Below are 16,954 nucleotides of genomic sequence, written 5' to 3'. Positions count from 1 at the left end.
GAATAAATCTCATGACACATGAAACCAGAGGGACGGCAGTTCTCACTCGCAAAAAAGCACAAGAATGTCTTCTGCAGCCGGGGCAAAAAAACGCAGGGAAAGTCCTTATGACTTTGCCAAACACATTCTGAGCGTGAGTCACTCTCCTTTTAGTAAGCTCTCGCTCACACTAGGTTCACACACACACACACACACACACACACACACCCCAAGGCAACAGATTTCAGGCAGGTCTGGACTGCCCCCTTTTCTTTTTTTTTTTCTACGGAGTCAAGTGTTTATAGTATTTAATAGATGCAGCTCTCTCTCAAGGTGGAGAGACAGTCGTTTGCTCCATCTTACAAAACAATGAGTAACACAGCAGCCCTCACACACACACACACACACAGGTCTTATTCAGGAGGGGAGCCTGCATCACCGGTGGTGCAACATGTAAACAACATATGGAGGGATAAAAACACACTGGATGCATGTTTGTTGACAGCACAGCCAGTGTTATCTCTTTTTGTTTACGTGTGGGACAAAACCGTGTTAGAAATCTTAATATAGATGCAACCAGGTGATTCCTACAGGTAGCTCAGCTGTCACAACACAAGGTCCCAGGAGTCAGTTGCACAGATTTGAGTCATGGTTAAAAAAAACAGTCGTCGCATTCCCACGCTGGTCTTCTTTTTTTTTTTTTTTTTTTTTTTTTTTATCAGCCTCTTGTCATGTGCAGTGCTATTAGATTAAGGTGGCAGACAGTCGGTATCGACCTTTAATTCCAATTTGCAACACACACACACACTCACAACACAGCCGTTTGGCCTTTTCATTGCAGGCAGAGACACATTAGTGTGTCGTTTAGTGGGCAGACCGCTACAGTGTTGGAGGGGTTGTTCAAGCTAACTTGAGGTTGTGAGCATTTGATACAGAAAAAAAAACAACTATAAAACGTCGCAGCAGCTACAAAGTTATCGGAACAAGTTGCCGTGTTGTGGCTGCATCCTGGTATCCGGGCTGGATAAAGGAATTCAGATATTAAATGTGGGAGCAGGGCAGGCAGCCGGACACAGGCTCCTATCCGGAGCGCAAACTTCGACCGAAAACAAATAGCGTTAGCCTCGTTTTTCTCTGAGCTACAACACCGAGCCTCCGCCGAAAGCACCGGGGCTTGTTAATGTCTCCAGCCAGGAGGAGGAGAAGGAGGGAGAGGGAGTCAGGCCGAAAAACTGGCCTCATTCTCCGCCTGCGCCAGACAGCGTTCACTGGCCTGGCCTGGGAGTCTGAGCGGCGGCGCGGCGGCGGCGGCGGCTCTCGGTCGTGTACCGAGCATGTGCGAAAAACACCGCGACGAGACTTGTGTTCGCGTCGATGTACTCACCTTGTCTGGGTCTAGGTGGATACGGGACGACGCTGGCTCAATGAGGTGAATGCGGGATTTAAGCACGCCGGGGGCATTTCGTCGTCGTCGTAGTCGTCGTCGTCTCGCTCCGCTGTCGGCCGTGATGTGGAGGCAAGCGGCGCACAGCGGACTCGGCTGGGAGAGATCGGGAAATCTGAGAGTGCCCCTCTCTTTCTGCAGCCCTGTGTGCACCGGCAGTGGCCCATAACTGTCGACAGGAGGCGCCAGCACAGCGCATCGTCCCCCCTCTCTCTCCATAACACACACACACACACACTCCTCAAAGAAATCGGTGTGCGATCACACTCCTGCAGGGGGCTTATCTGCACCCCTGCTCCTCAATAGTGAGATTACAGACGCCTTGATGTATTTGGAAGTGCATGCACGGAATTGAATCATGCTGCGATACTGGGATTATCCTGAAAGTTTTATGATATATATATATATATATATATATATATATATATATATATATATATATATATATATATATATATATATATATATATATGAGCTCAGGGTCGTGATGATTAGTCACCACATCATGCAGATTATGCAAGAAGCGCCGATGCAAAATGTGTTTTCTTGTATAATCAGTGTTGCATCAAAGGGAAACAAATTAAATCTCTGTTTTCAAAATACTCCAATATGCCTTTAACATCACTTGTTCAATGTCACTGGCACTCGGTGATGATTTGATAGTACTACTGCTATGATGTTCTGAGGAGCTATACTTGTATTGAATATTTGCATTATCTCTTGATGTAGAATCTAAATGATAACTATATCTTTGCCATTTATAATTGCTAAAAAAGTAGAATGGAAAATACTTGGTGAAAAGCCAATGGGAAAAAAAATGTTGTGTTTATGTAGCCAGATCAGACAGATCAATGAATACTGAACCATGTGGATCATTTTATTTTAAAAAAGCTACATTTGCTTTGTCTTGTGTGAAGTTGTGTTTGCTGCTTGTGATTGTTTGTTTGTTTTTTGTCCCTAATTTCTCTTTGTGTCCACACTTCTTCTATTGTGGATAGTGTGAAAAAAAAAATTTAAAATAGTTTTGATGGACAACAAACGGCATAAATCTTGCCATCAGAAAACTGAACAGCAAATACACACTACGATAAAACTGACACATTGTGGGGTTAGTATAGCACCAACCTGAAACTGGGCTAATATTAAGATACGATCAAATAAACTTTGAGAATGAAATCTAGTTATGTCTTAATAATAAATGTATATACATAAAATAATGATTTAATTATGGTCATAAATAAACACAGTGCATAACATCAACAGAACCTTCAGCACCGCTTTCTGAGGGTATCATTTTCTGAATGGAGCAGCTGTGATGTAGTAGCACACCTACACGTCTGTCTGACCTCGTGACTCGTGAGGTTGGTGATTTTGATTACGGAGTGGCTGAAGCCGACACAAAGCTCTCCTTTAAAATAGCTTTGGCTTTCTCATCCACATCACATGATAGAGGAGATAGGGTCACGCGACTCATTAAGACAAAGACGGCCAGAAGGTTAACTTTGGTGTCCCACTAAACACAGGCCAAGACGCAGAGAGACCGCCCAAAGGAAACAGGTGGAGGAGGCTACTACAGATTTCCCTTTAACCCTTTTCTCGTGGAGTTTTATCACAGGATCAACTGTTGATCAGTAATCAGTTTCACAAAGCTAATCTGCACAATGCGGCTGATTATTTGAGTGAGGGAATCTAACTCAGACATGAGAAGCAGCAGAGGGGAGTAGAGTTGTTTATTTATTTGGAAGAAGCCTACAAGTACAACAGACTTCCTTTTCTGACCTGAATGGCAGCTGCACCATGAAAGAATTGCCAGCTCCTCATGCCTGTGTCTAATCCCTGTCCTTTGACTCCACAAATTTACCCTGACCTTAAATAAACACTAGGGGCTTAATGTCCTTAAATAATCTCAAACATCCTTTGCCTCGCTAATTGGAGTTTCACACAGCAAAGACACCCTGACCTGAATTGAAGCAGGTGGATATGAACGGTAAGCGGACTACACAATTGGCTTATACAAGCTCGCACACAGGAGCCAATCCGTCCATCTGACACACAAACACACGGAGGTGGAAAAAGCACTTACACCATCTACTTAATTAAAACAAGTGCTCCCAGAATGTAAAATTAGTCCGAAATATCACTTGAGTAAAGAGGCATTATCAACAAAATGTACTTTGCTTTTCAAAGGCGCTCCTTCTGCAGAATGGTCCCTGTGATACAGTTATTTGTGTCAATTGCATAAGGCTATTGTGTTGCTAATGCCTTACGTGTTATGCATTAACATTTAACATTGTAGCTGGCAAGTGTGAAGCTGCACACGTACTTTATCACAGCTGAGTTATTTATTAAAGGGCATTGCATCATATTTTATGATATGATCATAAGCTTTTGTTTGCAAAATGTTAATATGGAAAGTGTCAAATAGCCCTAAATGTAATGTTGTAAAAAGCACAGTGTTTACCTCTGAAATGCAGTACATTTTATATAGCAGGCATCAAATAGATCATATAATACTAATAGTTATGTGTGCAGAGAGATGATACCCATTACTTCCTGTCTCACACACACACACGCGCGCGCTTTCATCTGCAAGTCACATAGTGCATACACCTACACAGCCAATAGTGCTACTTTCCATACATACCTATTTGTTCCATACATATGTGACTACACATTTCTCTCAATTAGATTGTGTGTTGCTAGTTTCTTGAACTAGGGCGACACCCTAAGGTGAAACGTGGCTCTCTGGCGCGGTGCATTGTGGTCTGACACCTCTTGTGTCGTTGGCTGCTTTGGCCCGCCTGGCTCACACTCTCCAAAATGGCGACGTCCCTAGGATCCAACACCTACAACAGACAGAACTGGGAAGACGCGGTATGTTTTAATCGGGGCACGGCAGGGTGTATGACTGAGACAAGATGATTTCCAGTTCAATTTGAAGAAGTTAACAGGATCATACACTCTGCCAGCTTGCGTCTTACTTGGCGGGTTGGCTCGGTAGCTAATTAGCATCCCGTTAGCTAGCTAGTATAAGAAGCGTGGCTGCTACCTTCATAGCATGTCTTTGTAGGTGAACGTTAATTCATTCAGCATATGTCTTCCGTATATACCCAGCACTATTGAGCGGATGGACGGTAACATTTGAAACGAGACTAAGAAAAGCTACTAAGTGTAATTCAACCTCAGCGTGATTTGTGCTCAAATTAACAAGCTAAGCTAAGCTAAACAAAGCTAAGCAAAGCTAGCACTAGCAGGCTAACAATAATAAAAACGAAGTGGTGTCAAGTAATGCTAACCTGGAAACGATTTCCGCTCATAACTGAGTTTCGCAAAACCGAAGCAATCCGGTACACAATGGGGTTATTGTCTGGTGTTTTGGACCGTGCTCTCCGTAGTGTTGTTAAACGCAAACCATAATAAAATATGAAACTGTAACGTTAGCTTGCTTGGCAGGCGATGCTAGTTAAGGGCCACATCCGCTTGTCTGACAGAGCAATCATAACTTGGGGAAATGCCAGAAGAGAAAAAAAACTGTGCTGTTAACAATTGTCAGTTACATTTAAAACTTGTTGACTTATAATTTCAACTAAGCTCGTTGTTGTCTGGTTGTCAACATACTTGAGAAGTGGTCATTGTAACTTCAACGTGATTGTAAATCTCTGAAGTTGTACAACAACTCGTAACTCTTCAATGTATTATTTGCTCATGAAGCATTTATGTTTTCGAGCCTTTTATAGGCTCCATAATACCAGACTATATAAGGCAACAAATCAAGTTTCCTCACTTGAGCCGTGACACATTAGGGCATTAGGCCAATGTTGGTTTTACCAAGACACCAGAATATAAACTTTGCAACCTTAGACCATGTAGTTGACGTTTGAGCCACTAGAGCTGCTTATATTTAGGTGTTTGGCTGATGATGCTGTCGGTGGGATGGATCAGGGCAAGGTCATTTTCAGCAGTTAGCACTTGGATTGAAACAGCATCCTCCAACAGATGGCAAAGTAAGAGTGAGCAAGTCCTGATGCCCTCCCTTTAGTCACACGTGTAGTCGCTCCCAGCAGTAAGTCAAACAGAGAACCTAGGCCAAGTTACAGCTTCAGATAACGTACAACAGGGGTCAGAAGAAAAACAGAAGTGGTGCTTAGACTTTAGTATAATTAACAAGCGTTGTCCATCTCTTCCAGGATTTTCCAATTCTGTGTCAGACATGCTTAGGAGAAAACCCTTACATCCGTATGGTAAGTGACTGTTATTGTTTCTTTGTTATGGATTGATTATGTTCTTGTTGTGTTGATACTAATATAGGTCTGATTTGTTTATGCTTTACAGACCAAGGAGAAGTATGGGAAGGAATGCAAGGTAGGTTTTGCATTGATTCTTCATAATCTTGACTATGCAGCACACAACATGATCAACTGAAATGTTCAGTATACGATTATTCGTAAGTTTAATTCTTTGCCCATCAGATCTGTGCTCGACCCTTTACGGTGTTCCGGTGGTGTCCAGGGACACGAATGCGTTTCAAGAAGACAGAGGTCTGTCAGACCTGCAGTAAAATGAAAAATGTTTGTCAGACATGTCTGCTGGACCTGGAGTATGGTGAGTCTCTGTGACTGATTCTGAGTACATCTTTTATAGCTCACTGAATTATGTAACTAAGTGATTTTAACTCCCTTGTCACATTTTGTGTTTTACAGGTTTGCCTATCCAGGTCAGAGACACTGGGCTGTCAGTGAAAGATGAGGTTCCTAAGTCAGATGTGAACAAAGAGTACTACACACAGAACATGGAGAGAGAGGTATACCTGCTTGCTAAAACAAACAGAATCTTCTGTGGTCTGTTTATTGTGATTATCTTACAGCTGCCATAGCTAAAGCTAGCTTGTAGGGATGTCCTCTGCACTTTTCTTTGACCCCAATTTTGAATCCTTAAAGTAGTTTATGCTGAAACAACAATTAATTACTGTTCTATACAATACAATGTGTAGTAAACCTGACGTACAGTGTACTTGCATTGAAACTAGTAAAACATTTGATCATAATTATGAGGACATTTTTCTTTCAGTACAGCGTTGCTTTGTTAGTTTCCTATCACATTTTGTATTGTCCTCGGACAGAGTGAAGTCACTGTAAAACTGCTGTGGAAGAAGGGCTTGGACAGGGTGTAGCTTGTATTTATTTTCACAGTGAATAACATACTGGGAGTCAGTTAGTAGAGGTTTGGTTTAATTTCACTAAATTAGGCCCACAAAGGGACAGCTCTAACCCGTCTGTTTGGACCTTTGTGTTCTCAGATTGCCAACTCTGATGGCACACGGCCGGTGGGTCAGCTTGGCAAAGCACCCAGCTCTAGTGATATGTTGCTGAAACTGGCCCGGACCACACCGTATTATAAGAGGAACCGGCCGCACATCTGTTCCTTCTGGGTGAAGGGAGAGTGTAAGAGAGGGGAGGAGTGTCCCTACAGGTGAGTGAGTCTTGTAGAATATATATAAAAAAAATGTTTGTAGTGAACTATTTAATGTGACTCTAATTCCCTTAATTGTTAGTTACATTATCTCCTTCTGGTTCAACTTTTCAGGCATGAGAAGCCCACAGATCCTGATGATCCTCTAGCTGACCAGAACATTAAGGACCGTTATTACGGCATCAATGACCCAGTGGCTGACAAGCTGCTGAAACGGGCCTCAACTATGCCCCGACTAGACCCACCAGAGGACAAGTCCATCAGCACCCTCTACATAGGCGGTTTGGGGGATACTGTCACAGATGGAGATCTAAAGTAAGGATTTGTATTCACTAAAAAGATCTTGTACAATTTCCTGGGGCCTTTGAGAGTTGGCTTTACTCATTTTGCAAATATAGTTAAACATCTGTAGCAGTATCAGTCATTCGCTGCCAGTGTTTTGAAACTATTCTTCTGTTTTTATCGCAGGAGTCACTTTTACCAGTTTGGTGAGATTCGCACCATTACCATAGTCCAGAGGCAGCAGTGTGCTTTCATCCAGTTTGCCACGCGGCAGTCTGCTGAAATGGCAGCTGAGAAGTCCTTCAACAAACTCATCATCAATGGACGGAGGCTCACTGTCAAGTGGGGAAGGTAAGAAGCTGATGAAGGGAAAAAGCATTAGCGTGTTGTATATGTAACCCACAGAAGCTCTTTCTGCCATCCGATAGAAATTCTTAGTTTTCATACGGTCCCACTGATTGAAGCCACTTTGGAGGGTACGTGAAGTTTTCTATTGATGATCTGATTTTTAAACTCCATGTTCAAGGAGCACAAGTGTTTGAAATAAACCACCTGGAGTAATGCTACCATCACATTCACAATTAAAAATAAACAGAGTTCACTGCTTTTATGATATTATTACACAGTAAGAGCTTCACTAATGCAAAGAATTGATGCAGCATTGGGCACTTTCAAATCTCACCATCATTCAATGGTATTTGTCAAAGCAAGTGATGTGATTAACATCTGTAATCCAATATCCTTTGTCACTTTAGGTCTCAGGCAGCTAGAGGAAAGGATGGCATCAAAGAAGGTGTCAGTGAGATGGGCACTAGACTGGATCCTGTACCCGGACTGCCTGGAGGTGAGTCTACAAATACAACAAGAGTTTGAATTTGGATATATGTGTGCAAAGTGTGTGTAATTTGAAGACTCTTTTTGTTCATATATACTAGAAAACTATTGGGATTTATTTGCAGAAATAAGAGCTGAATTATTATTTTACTATTACTATTATTATTCTTTAACTATATTTTCCTTTGTTCTGTAGCTCTCCCTCCCCCACCAGCTTTAGATGAAGAAGCTCCTGCAAACTACTTCAACCTGGACCCAGGCACCTCACCTGCTGTCATGAACATTGCTCTTCCTCCACCTCCAGGCATCAACCCACCTCCTCCAGGTAAAATCATAACTATGATCTCACAGTTGATAGATGGTAAAGTATGTCAGATGTAGAATAATTAATAATTTTTCCTTTTACTTGAAAGATAAACTATTAAGTTTGGTAACCCTGGTCTGTTATTACACCTTTACACAATATATTTTTTGCAAAGCTGCTGAGTGGAATTTATTCATCATGTAGCATAATGTAAATTAATAAAAATTGTGAGATAAGGTAGCCTAATGCTTGATTCTTTTTTATCTGCTCAATCAGGTTTTGGGCCTCCAATGTTTCACCACATGGGTCCCATGGCTCCACCCATGCCCCCTCCAATGAGCATGAGACCTCCTGGTCACATCCACTACCCCTCCCAGGATCCTCAGCGCATGGGTGCCCATGCTGCACATGGCTCCCGTCAAGGCGATTAGCTGCTAGAGTGAAATCATTCTGTGATTAGGTGTCATTTATTCCCCCTTTCGTCAAACCTGGTCAGGTCCTTTCACTTCAGATTCCGTCAGTGGGCCTGAAGCAGGCAGCAGAATACTTGTGGGAGAAACGCACTGCATAGAAAAGTAATCTCTTACAGGATAACATCTGACTGATTATGCCACCAGCAGTGCAGTGAATGAACTGAATGAGGACCATCTGTGTCTGGATAGACGACAAGCAGGATGTTACAAGATTAATTTGTCACGACTCGCAGTTAAACAGCATCTGAACAGTGGAGGTTAACATGGTAAAAGACTCATACTTCCTAGTGTGGTCAGGGGCCATAAGGTTTTAAGAGGCTCCTTTGGTTGGAGCATTGTACATATAAAAATGTATACTGTAGGTTCAGCTTGTATCTGTCAACTCGTGCACAGTATCACATGGAGTAAAAGTCTGGGGAGCATTTTTAAACCTGTTAATTTTCAGTTTCATTGTCTTTTTTTTTTATTTGACACAAACTTTAATATTTCACAGCATAATGACTTTGTTTATTGTAAGGCTTTCTTTAAATGTTTTCACTTGTCATTAAAATGACACAATTTTGTCATTAATAATTTCAGAGTGCATATTATTCATTTATACTTGTGCAGTCTTAACAGAGCAGAGTTGTCTCCTGCGTTTGTTCTTATAGTCGTACCAATGTTAGGATACATTGGTTGAGTAAAGATGTGCGTATCAGATGGAGAGTAGAAGGGGGCGAGAAGAGTAGTTGAGTATTGACACATTAATGTTTAGATACTACCTAAAGGAGACATATTATAACCATTTTATTTTGGGTTACTACTTGAATAGGTTTACATGCTTTAATTCTCTAAGAACACATCAGTTTTCTCGGACTGTCCAGTGCAGCAGCTCTGTATTCCCCCTCTGTCTGAGATGCCCCCTTTGGCCCCTGTCTCTGTAAAGCACCCCTCCTTGATACCCAGTCCGCTCTGATTGGCCAGCACACACACGCCTGAGCCAACACCACTCAGAGTGTCTCAGGTCGGCACTATTGTTTTTTTTCAGCTGCCGGTTAGCTTCACTTCTACTTTGGTTATAGAAAATGTGTCACATGGTGATGTAGTGATGTCAAGAATTCATGGAATTAAAGGCTGGACTACTGAAGAGGCACTTCAGGGGCGGTGTTTTCTGTGGGAGACAGAGGTTCTCATGTAATTTTGGACTTCAGGCTATTTAGCTTTAAAGACCTTTTACTTGCACAAGAACCTTTTATAATGCACTGAATGAAAGGAAAAAGCATAATACGTTTCCTTTAAGGTAACAAAAAAGGAAAAATGGGTAGAATAGTACTGGCCTCCACTATAGTATTGAACTGATTCCAGCACTCTGAGTTGCTGATCAAACCACTCAGCAGCAGCAAACCACTTTATATCATGTGGGAGTTTTTTCCTCTCCCCTGCAGTGCCCAGTGATCAACAGAGGCATCATCTCTGTAGCAGAAGAGAAGCATGCATAGGTCAGTGCTTCAGTCTTTAGCTTATCAGCTCTTTTTTTTTTTTTTTTTATAGTTCATTAGATTCCGGGCTGTAATCCATTCCCCATCCCTTGGGTGCTCTGTTGAAGTTGGGCCGCTGCACCCAGCGGCTCTGAGCAATGTCGGGCAGCTTCTGGGACTCCACTGCCTCAAAGCTAATCACTGGGATCACCCTCTTGCTGGCCATAGACCCTCCGAATGGCATGGCGGATCTGAGAAACAAAGAGAAGAGACTTCACTTAGCAGGCTGAATGTGTTGTGTTTCATCTTCCTGGCAGAAGAGGTACCCTAGATATCACATCGCTTGGACTCCATCCCACAAAGGTGGAAAACCTTTAGCTGGTACATGATATCCAATGTGATCATCTCTGATTTTAACTGGTGCTGTTAACAGGGAAAAAGCACCTGGGATTCAGGATGACTCAAACTCAGCCTATTCTGCTAGTGTAGCTGCTGAGTGCAGATTTAAATAAGGCATCACAATTTCATAGTAATCTGAAGGATGTAAACGGATCCTTCCACAGGGGGTACAGTTCCAGACTGGCTGGCAGAAACCGAGTGATTGACAGCCTTAATTGAGCGAAGTCCTGAGTTTGTCTTTCACATATCCTCCATTTCTCCATCTGAACAAGCTTAACCTTTGTCCTGCCGTGCTGGAATGATGCGACTCCTCATGTGCAAAGAGAAAGGTGATTCCCTTTCGTGCGTAATCTGTCTTGTGGTGGTGGGAGGGGGCATTAAAAGCTAGCTGCAGCACCAGTGGATCATCTTTCAAGATCCACGGTTCAAAATAGCCATCAAGCAGCCACACTCCAAGGAGGCGCGAGCCAGAGACTAGATTTATTTTCAAACTGTGGAAACATGGAGTGGAGCCGAGGGAGGAGATGACTGTGATGGATTACATGGTGAGATCATCGGTGGGTCTATATGAAGATGAGTGGGTCTCAGTGCCTGTGAGGAGGATTTCATCATTTAAGATTTCTCCTTTTGAAATGAGCAATGACCGGAAACGCTGATTTACCTGTTGAAGCACCTGTAGTTGAAAGCTCTTCGTGGGGTCGGGGGCAGTTGAGCATCGAGGGTGCTCAGGAGCTCCTCTGTGCCCCCCAAAGCTTCCCTCCACGGGGAGCAGTAGGATTTGGGGATGACTGTCGCGTTGAATTTCTCGCGAGGAATTTCCTTCAGAGGGCGGGAGTATCCTGACAGAAACAAAAGTCTTGATGTGAGTCGGTTAAAACTCATGTACCACTTTGGTCATAATTAGAGCTGTAGTACTTTAAAGGGGCAATTTTGCGAGATAAAGCCAGAATTTGAGCGTAAAGGTGCAATGTGTAAGAATCGGCCCTCTGTCAAATTCACACGCAAAACAAAACATCATTGGAGTAGCTACTGGCTGTAGCTGCTGTTAGCTAGTTAGCCTGGTTAGCCGTGAATGTAGCGGTCCAGACTGGGAGCTCGGAGCAGAATGTTGGATTGGGACAGGTTGAGGATAACTTGTTAGCGTGCCAACTTAAGTAGATATCTCTGCAACACAATAAATAGATCTCACAGTGTCGAAACTGTTATTTTCTTCACATTCTGTTGATAGTTTTAGGCTTTTCTGACGTTATCAACTAATTTCTCACATATTGCACCTTTAATTATGAGTCATTTTGTCTTTTACATTCAAAGTAAGCATGTTAGGGTGTTGGGGAATATGGTAATTCCTTTGGTTTTGAGAGAAAGTGCAACAAATTTGATAACTTAACAAATAAGCAAGCCCCAACAAAGCACCAGCAGATCTAATATACATATAAATCCCCTCGATGTCACTCCTGTCAACAATAGGAGCTGCAGTAATTAGATCTCAGTGTGAATCCCTGATAACAAACAGAGCAGCGCTCGCTGTCAGTCGGACTGGAAGCAGTGCCTTCTGTCAGGCCAAATGCACAAAATGCACTCAGCAGAGATGTTCACAGATAACTGCTTTCTGCAAACTGACGACTCTCCTGCTGCTGAGAATGATAAAAGTAATTTACTTGCACATAAAAAGGGAACACCAGCCGATCAAAGTGAGACACAGTGTCCATGCATCGCCCAGGCAGGTGGCATTGCGTTGATCTACTCCTAAATAACCAGTGGCAGCCTGTGGTAATCCATTCTCCATTCTGCATTAACCATTTACCTGGAGCGAGGACCTCAGGTCTGCCCTTCTTTGCTACAGTCTTCTGAAGGTTCATGACCAGGCTATGCTTACCAGGGATGGAGAAAGCCTGGTTCTCTTTTCCACCCTGTGGCTCTGGGATAATCTGCGGGGGAGGAACGGCCTCTGGATGGACCTTGGAAACGGGCAGAGGAAGATTTCATTCGAATGTTTAAAAGATTTATTCGTCACACGCTCATATTTTCAGTGAGCAAAGTGAAATGCTGGGAGGGCGTTATGTAGAGTGTGTGCTGAAGGGCTGTGAGGCAATTCTAATGATAATGAAAAGAAATATAAAGGACGAAATAAAAAATAGAATATATATACACACATGTAAAATCAGGGTTAAAGGGGCACTGTGTATAAATCTGGGCCTTACTGAAACACACTTGTAAAAGGGGATTCCACTTATTTTCCACAGGTTGTACTAAACTGTGACACATTGAAAGACATTTGTCTCTCCTCGGCTCTGGAAGGAGTTTTCCAAAGTTTAACAAAGGATGTTCCACTAAAAGATGCTGCTGAATGGCACTATGGAAAGTGTAGATGAAGCTCATATCTGAACTCTTTTCAAAACATGTCACTCATTGGTGGAAGGGGGAAACACTGTGCCTGTGCGACAAGTGTGACAGCAGGTGAAACGCCTGTTGCTGTACTTGAAACAGCAGACAGCAGCCTATCTATCTACCTACTGGGTGTGTCGGTGTTGCTCTGTTCCGTCTCTCAGTTCCTTACGTTGTAAGCGCCGTCGGCACTGTTCTCCAGCGTGTACCTCTCCACCCTCCTCTGTCTCTCCTGAAACATTCGGGAGCCTCGGTTAGACGGAAGATTCAGCTCCTCCATCATCACTTCCTTTGGAACGCTGATCTTCTTCCCCAGGTTCAGACCCTCTGCCACGAAACGACAGACAGTGATTGTATTTAATATCTTTTTCGGATATCCAGAATGCCAATATCAGAGTACAGACATCTATGTACCTCGAGTTATTGTGCCATGTTGCGTCAATATTCGTTAGTGCGGCGGCGATGCTGACAGTAACTTGCAGACGTTTGGAAAGAGAGAAAGTAACACAGACTAATAAGGACCTTTGGCAAAAGTTAACGTCTCCTCTGATCTTCTTGTTTCTGTCGACTTGAAACAGCTGAGGGGCACTGATACATAAAAGCCAAAGCGTGCGCAGCATCACTAAGTTGGTATCTGCTCAGCTTTTGCTCCGGGTCTCGTCTCGTGTTATATCATGGCACAGCAGAAGGTCTGAAATAGCCTCGAGATGATGTCAAGGGGTGCACAATGTGTGTGTTGTGGTCCAGGGTTTGCATGGGTAACTGGGCATATAAATAGGATCCCTGGATGAAAGACTTTGTGAGAGTGGATGGCCCTGTTTCTCGCACATGAAAAAGTGTTTGGAGAAGTCTGGGCATGTGCCACCCTGGAGGAGCTGTCTTTGATCAGCCTGTGCAACATTCTCAAAAGTGATCGGGAGTCACATTTTGCTGAGTTTAGGCGACTCGGGTTTTTCAAAGCATAGCTGGCAGATAGCGCTGGAAAACAAACAGTGCAGCTGGGATGGTCCCCGCTGGAATGTTTGGAGAATTTCCACAGCACACCGGCGCTCCTGGGATTGGGGTGCACCACATTGCTCGTGTCTCCGGGCGGCGGGATAACAGACTTTGATGTTCGGCTCAATTACATCTGACAGCTCCAGCTGTGATCACACACTATGACAGTTTGATTATGGGCGTGAACACACATGAGCATACCAAGTTGTTGATGCAACCTTTTTATAGCAGTGTGCAAAACTAATGGGTGCATTAACGTGCATACTAATGCACGTATTCATGAAAACTAATATGTGTTTTAGTTCACTTCCAGATTTCATGCATTCCAAATGTACATGTATGCATCCAAACTTACTTCCCCTGGCCTCCTGAGACAGAGCCCTGGCCTGCAGCATCCTCTGCTTGGTGATGTCATCCACGCCTGATTGCATCATCATCATCATCTTCTTTGTCACCTGATGGACGCACAAGTCGCTGCATGAGTTATCATAAGTAAGACTTGTAGTTAGTTTGAGGACACTTCCCACCTTAAAGGGGCACTACGTAGATTTGGAGGAGACATTCAAACTTAGAATTTTAATATTTACAGTATTGATGAGGTTATGATTAAAAACTCAGAAATATTTATCTTTTCCATAACTGAATAAACGAGCTGTTCTCAGAGGAAACAAGGTCCCCTGAACACTGTTAGACAGCTAGACAGGTGGCAGGGTCCGCCACATATAAACAAACTAAAACAGTATGAAATGGTGTTGTTCTTTAAGGTCACTATGTTTATTCAGTCATGAAAACAAAGAGTTTGTTTGTTTAGGCATAAAAAAGTGACCTCCTGGACGCCCCTGTGGTAGATAAAACACCTCCCAGTGTCCTTTCAGCACACTTTTCTCCCCTGATCCTCAAACACCCTGAGTCCGCCACTGGGTTTCCTGTGCATTATAAACTCAAACAGGCTATAGATCCCCAAATTATATTAAGCACAACTTCCAATTGACAAGATAGAAGTATCACCTTGCATCAAAACCACAGTGCATCTTAATTCTGATCACCAAATTCCTGTGTATAGTTCATTCGAGGACATGGTGGCTTCCTCGCAATGAGCAGTGCCCTCGCTGTCGTGCTTATTTAAACACCCACACTCCTTTCCTTCACCTCAGTGCTTACCTGTGTCCTCCTGCCTTCCTGCCTGTGTGTCCGGTGTTGGAGCCGGTCTGGGTGGTCGGGGCGGTAAATCCCGGATGCCTCCACACTCCGCTCTGACGCTCCTCAGCAGAGAAGGAACAGTGTATAAAAGTCGTCCCAAGATGCCTTGGGCGCTTACCTCACAGGGTTATTTTAGCAGAGGGGTAAGAGGGCGAGGATGGATGGAGGGAGTGTTTGGAAGGGGCGCATAAGAGGCTGATTAAGGGGAAGGGGGCAAGTATAAAGATTTACATCTTGACCTCAAGCCGCCTTTATAATAAAATCTGATCCCTTCTCTCTCTCTCTCTCTCTGTGTGTGTGTGTGTGTGTGCGTGCATGCTGACAGCTGCTGTCCAGACACTGAGCTCTCAAAGTGTCCGTCCTCTCCACGGCAAACACAGACGCAAACAAACACAATTTCTATTTTCTCTCTTCCCTTTCTCCTTCCCCTGAAGCACTTGACAGACAGACACAGACACACACACACACACACGGTTTGAAGGGAGCAGCTGAGGTCTCTGCGATTGGAGGTTGCGATTCAATTCTCCAGGTTGGGGTCAAAGGTTAAACTCTGCGGTGGTTTTATTCTTCCCCGACTGGCGGTGAGAGACCTCTGACGTCCTTTGCTTTCACACCGCTGTGAGTCATGGCCGCTCTTCACGCCTCTCGGACGCTCAGCGCTGTAGAAGATTGTGATAAATAACAATACAATGGTTTTGCTTGTGCGTTTTCGTCCATTCTCTGGCTCGCCGACTGCTGAGAATCTCCAGTGAGCTCTGCATAAACTCACATGTTGTGTTCCACCAGAAGTGATGCCCTTTAACTTTATTTTCGGCTGCCCTTTTTCGAACTCAAGTCTTTATCGAGCAGCCCTTTTTTCCCCCCCACAAATTGATTCATTGAGCTCAGCAGGAGCCTGGAGGGGAAAAAACATTTTCCTTATCCGTGTTGAGATTGGATATCGATTTCGCACCTGCCCCGCTCCACAATGCCGCTGCCCCCGCAGCAGGAAGCCTCCTGGCCACTGAAAGAAAATGTGGAGTCATCCTGAGTCACAAAGAGTCGTCTGCAGACACACAGCTGAGGTTGAATAGTCACTAAGCATCGGGAGTTTATTCGAGAGTGGTTTGTTTAGTAGGAAAAGCAACTTTGCTTCATAAAAGAAACTAATATCCCCAAAGATCTAAGCTCTTGTGTGGTGCTGTCAGGGTTAGGGTCACATTGCTCTGATATGTAGACACCTACTGAACACAAATATGCAGCTTTTGTAAACAGCAACTCATTGAATTGCAAAAAAATGTGATATGATATGAATACATTTTACTTCAAAGTCAAGCATTGAAAATGAAATGGACAAAGCCATAGAATTTAAGTGAATAATATATCCTATTTCTTTTTAAATGATCCAAAACATTTTCAGTACGTACGAAATGCATTCAGCGTTGGTGGTCAAATCAAGAGAACCGTACATAAACAGTGCTGCCACAAACTACAGGCGCTTTGTGTGTGTTTTACAACATGTGGGATTCTGTTGCGTGAGATTTGTTTGCTGCTGTTTTTTAATCAAGAGCCAAATGAAGGACTTTGTTCTTGCGACAAAAGAGGAGTCTTCATCAGAATCAGAATTTTCATCAAGAGGAGTGAAAACTCAATTATCATCACTGAGAAAGAGACATTAGATAAGTCGCCATTTACAAAATTGGAAACGTGAGCGGAGTAACTGTCTTTGATTTGCCGAAGAACATATTCAGAA

At 43.4% G+C, this 16,954-nt stretch overlaps 3 protein-coding genes across 4 annotated transcripts in view; 1 reads left to right on the top strand and 2 right to left on the bottom strand.

The window, feature by feature from the left end:
* Window positions 1-1,606, bottom strand: part of LOC115568889 (bifunctional heparan sulfate N-deacetylase/N-sulfotransferase 1) — a 47,376-nt gene extending 45,770 nt beyond the window's left edge. The window contains exon 1 of the mRNA XM_030396600.1: window positions 1,364-1,606. The gene's annotated coding sequence lies outside the window, so the exon portion shown is untranslated. The remainder of the gene's footprint in view (window positions 1-1,363) is intronic.
* Window positions 1,607-4,151: 2,545 nt separating this feature from the next.
* rbm22 (RNA binding motif protein 22) lies at window positions 4,152-9,358 on the top strand. The gene is made up of 11 exons (XM_030397109.1): window positions 4,152-4,297; window positions 5,611-5,664; window positions 5,756-5,785; window positions 5,893-6,025; window positions 6,124-6,224; window positions 6,720-6,892; window positions 7,007-7,207; window positions 7,361-7,525; window positions 7,930-8,018; window positions 8,205-8,333; window positions 8,589-9,358. Exons 1-11 carry the CDS (start codon window positions 4,244-4,246, stop codon window positions 8,741-8,743), a joined length of 1,284 nt encoding a protein of 427 aa, XP_030252969.1. The 5' UTR covers window positions 4,152-4,243; the 3' UTR covers window positions 8,744-9,358.
* A 920-nt stretch (window positions 9,359-10,278) lies between these two features.
* On the bottom strand, window positions 10,279-15,343 carry LOC115569168 (myozenin-2-like). 2 transcript variants are annotated; one of them, XM_030397110.1, is made up of 6 exons: window positions 15,184-15,343; window positions 14,378-14,477; window positions 13,199-13,353; window positions 12,446-12,599; window positions 11,303-11,480; window positions 10,279-10,493 (listed from the first exon to the last, which is right to left on the bottom strand). In XM_030397110.1, the coding sequence occupies exons 2-6, from the start codon at window positions 14,463-14,465 to the stop codon at window positions 10,310-10,312; spliced, it is 759 nt and encodes a 252-aa protein (XP_030252970.1). In that variant the 5' UTR covers window positions 14,466-14,477; window positions 15,184-15,343; the 3' UTR covers window positions 10,279-10,309. The 2 variants fall into 2 exon arrangements, with proteins under 2 accessions (XP_030252970.1, XP_030252971.1); XM_030397111.1 differs by having other exon boundaries at window positions 12,518-12,599; window positions 15,184-15,337.
* Between the last annotated feature and the right edge of the window lie 1,611 nt (window positions 15,344-16,954).

The sequence above is a fragment of the Sparus aurata genome, chromosome 18, assembly GCF_900880675.1.
Source record: "Sparus aurata chromosome 18, fSpaAur1.1, whole genome shotgun sequence".
In the NCBI taxonomy this organism is placed as follows: Eukaryota; Metazoa; Chordata; class Actinopteri; order Spariformes; family Sparidae; genus Sparus; species Sparus aurata.
The sequence above is the reverse complement of the archived record's forward strand: the minus strand, read 5'-3'. Positions and strand labels throughout refer to the sequence as shown.

Coding starts and splice junctions, on each gene's coding strand:
- LOC115569168 (XM_030397110.1), bottom strand. CDS start 14,465: ATGATGATGATGATGCAATCAGGCGTGGATGACATCACCAAGCAGAGG. Junction 13,354..14,377: donor GTCTCAGGAGGCCAGGGGAA/GTAAGTTTGGAT, acceptor GTTTCGTGGCAG/AGGGTCTGAACCTGGGGAAG. Junction 12,600..13,198: donor GTGCCGACGGCGCTTACAAC/GTAAGGAACTGA, acceptor CCCGTTTCCAAG/GTCCATCCAGAGGCCGTTCC.
- rbm22 (XM_030397109.1), top strand. CDS start 4,244: ATGGCGACGTCCCTAGGATCCAACACCTACAACAGACAGAACTGGGAA. Junction 5,786..5,892: donor AGTATGGGAAGGAATGCAAG/GTAGGTTTTGCA, acceptor TTTGCCCATCAG/ATCTGTGCTCGACCCTTTAC. Junction 8,334..8,588: donor CATCAACCCACCTCCTCCAG/GTAAAATCATAA, acceptor CTGCTCAATCAG/GTTTTGGGCCTCCAATGTTT.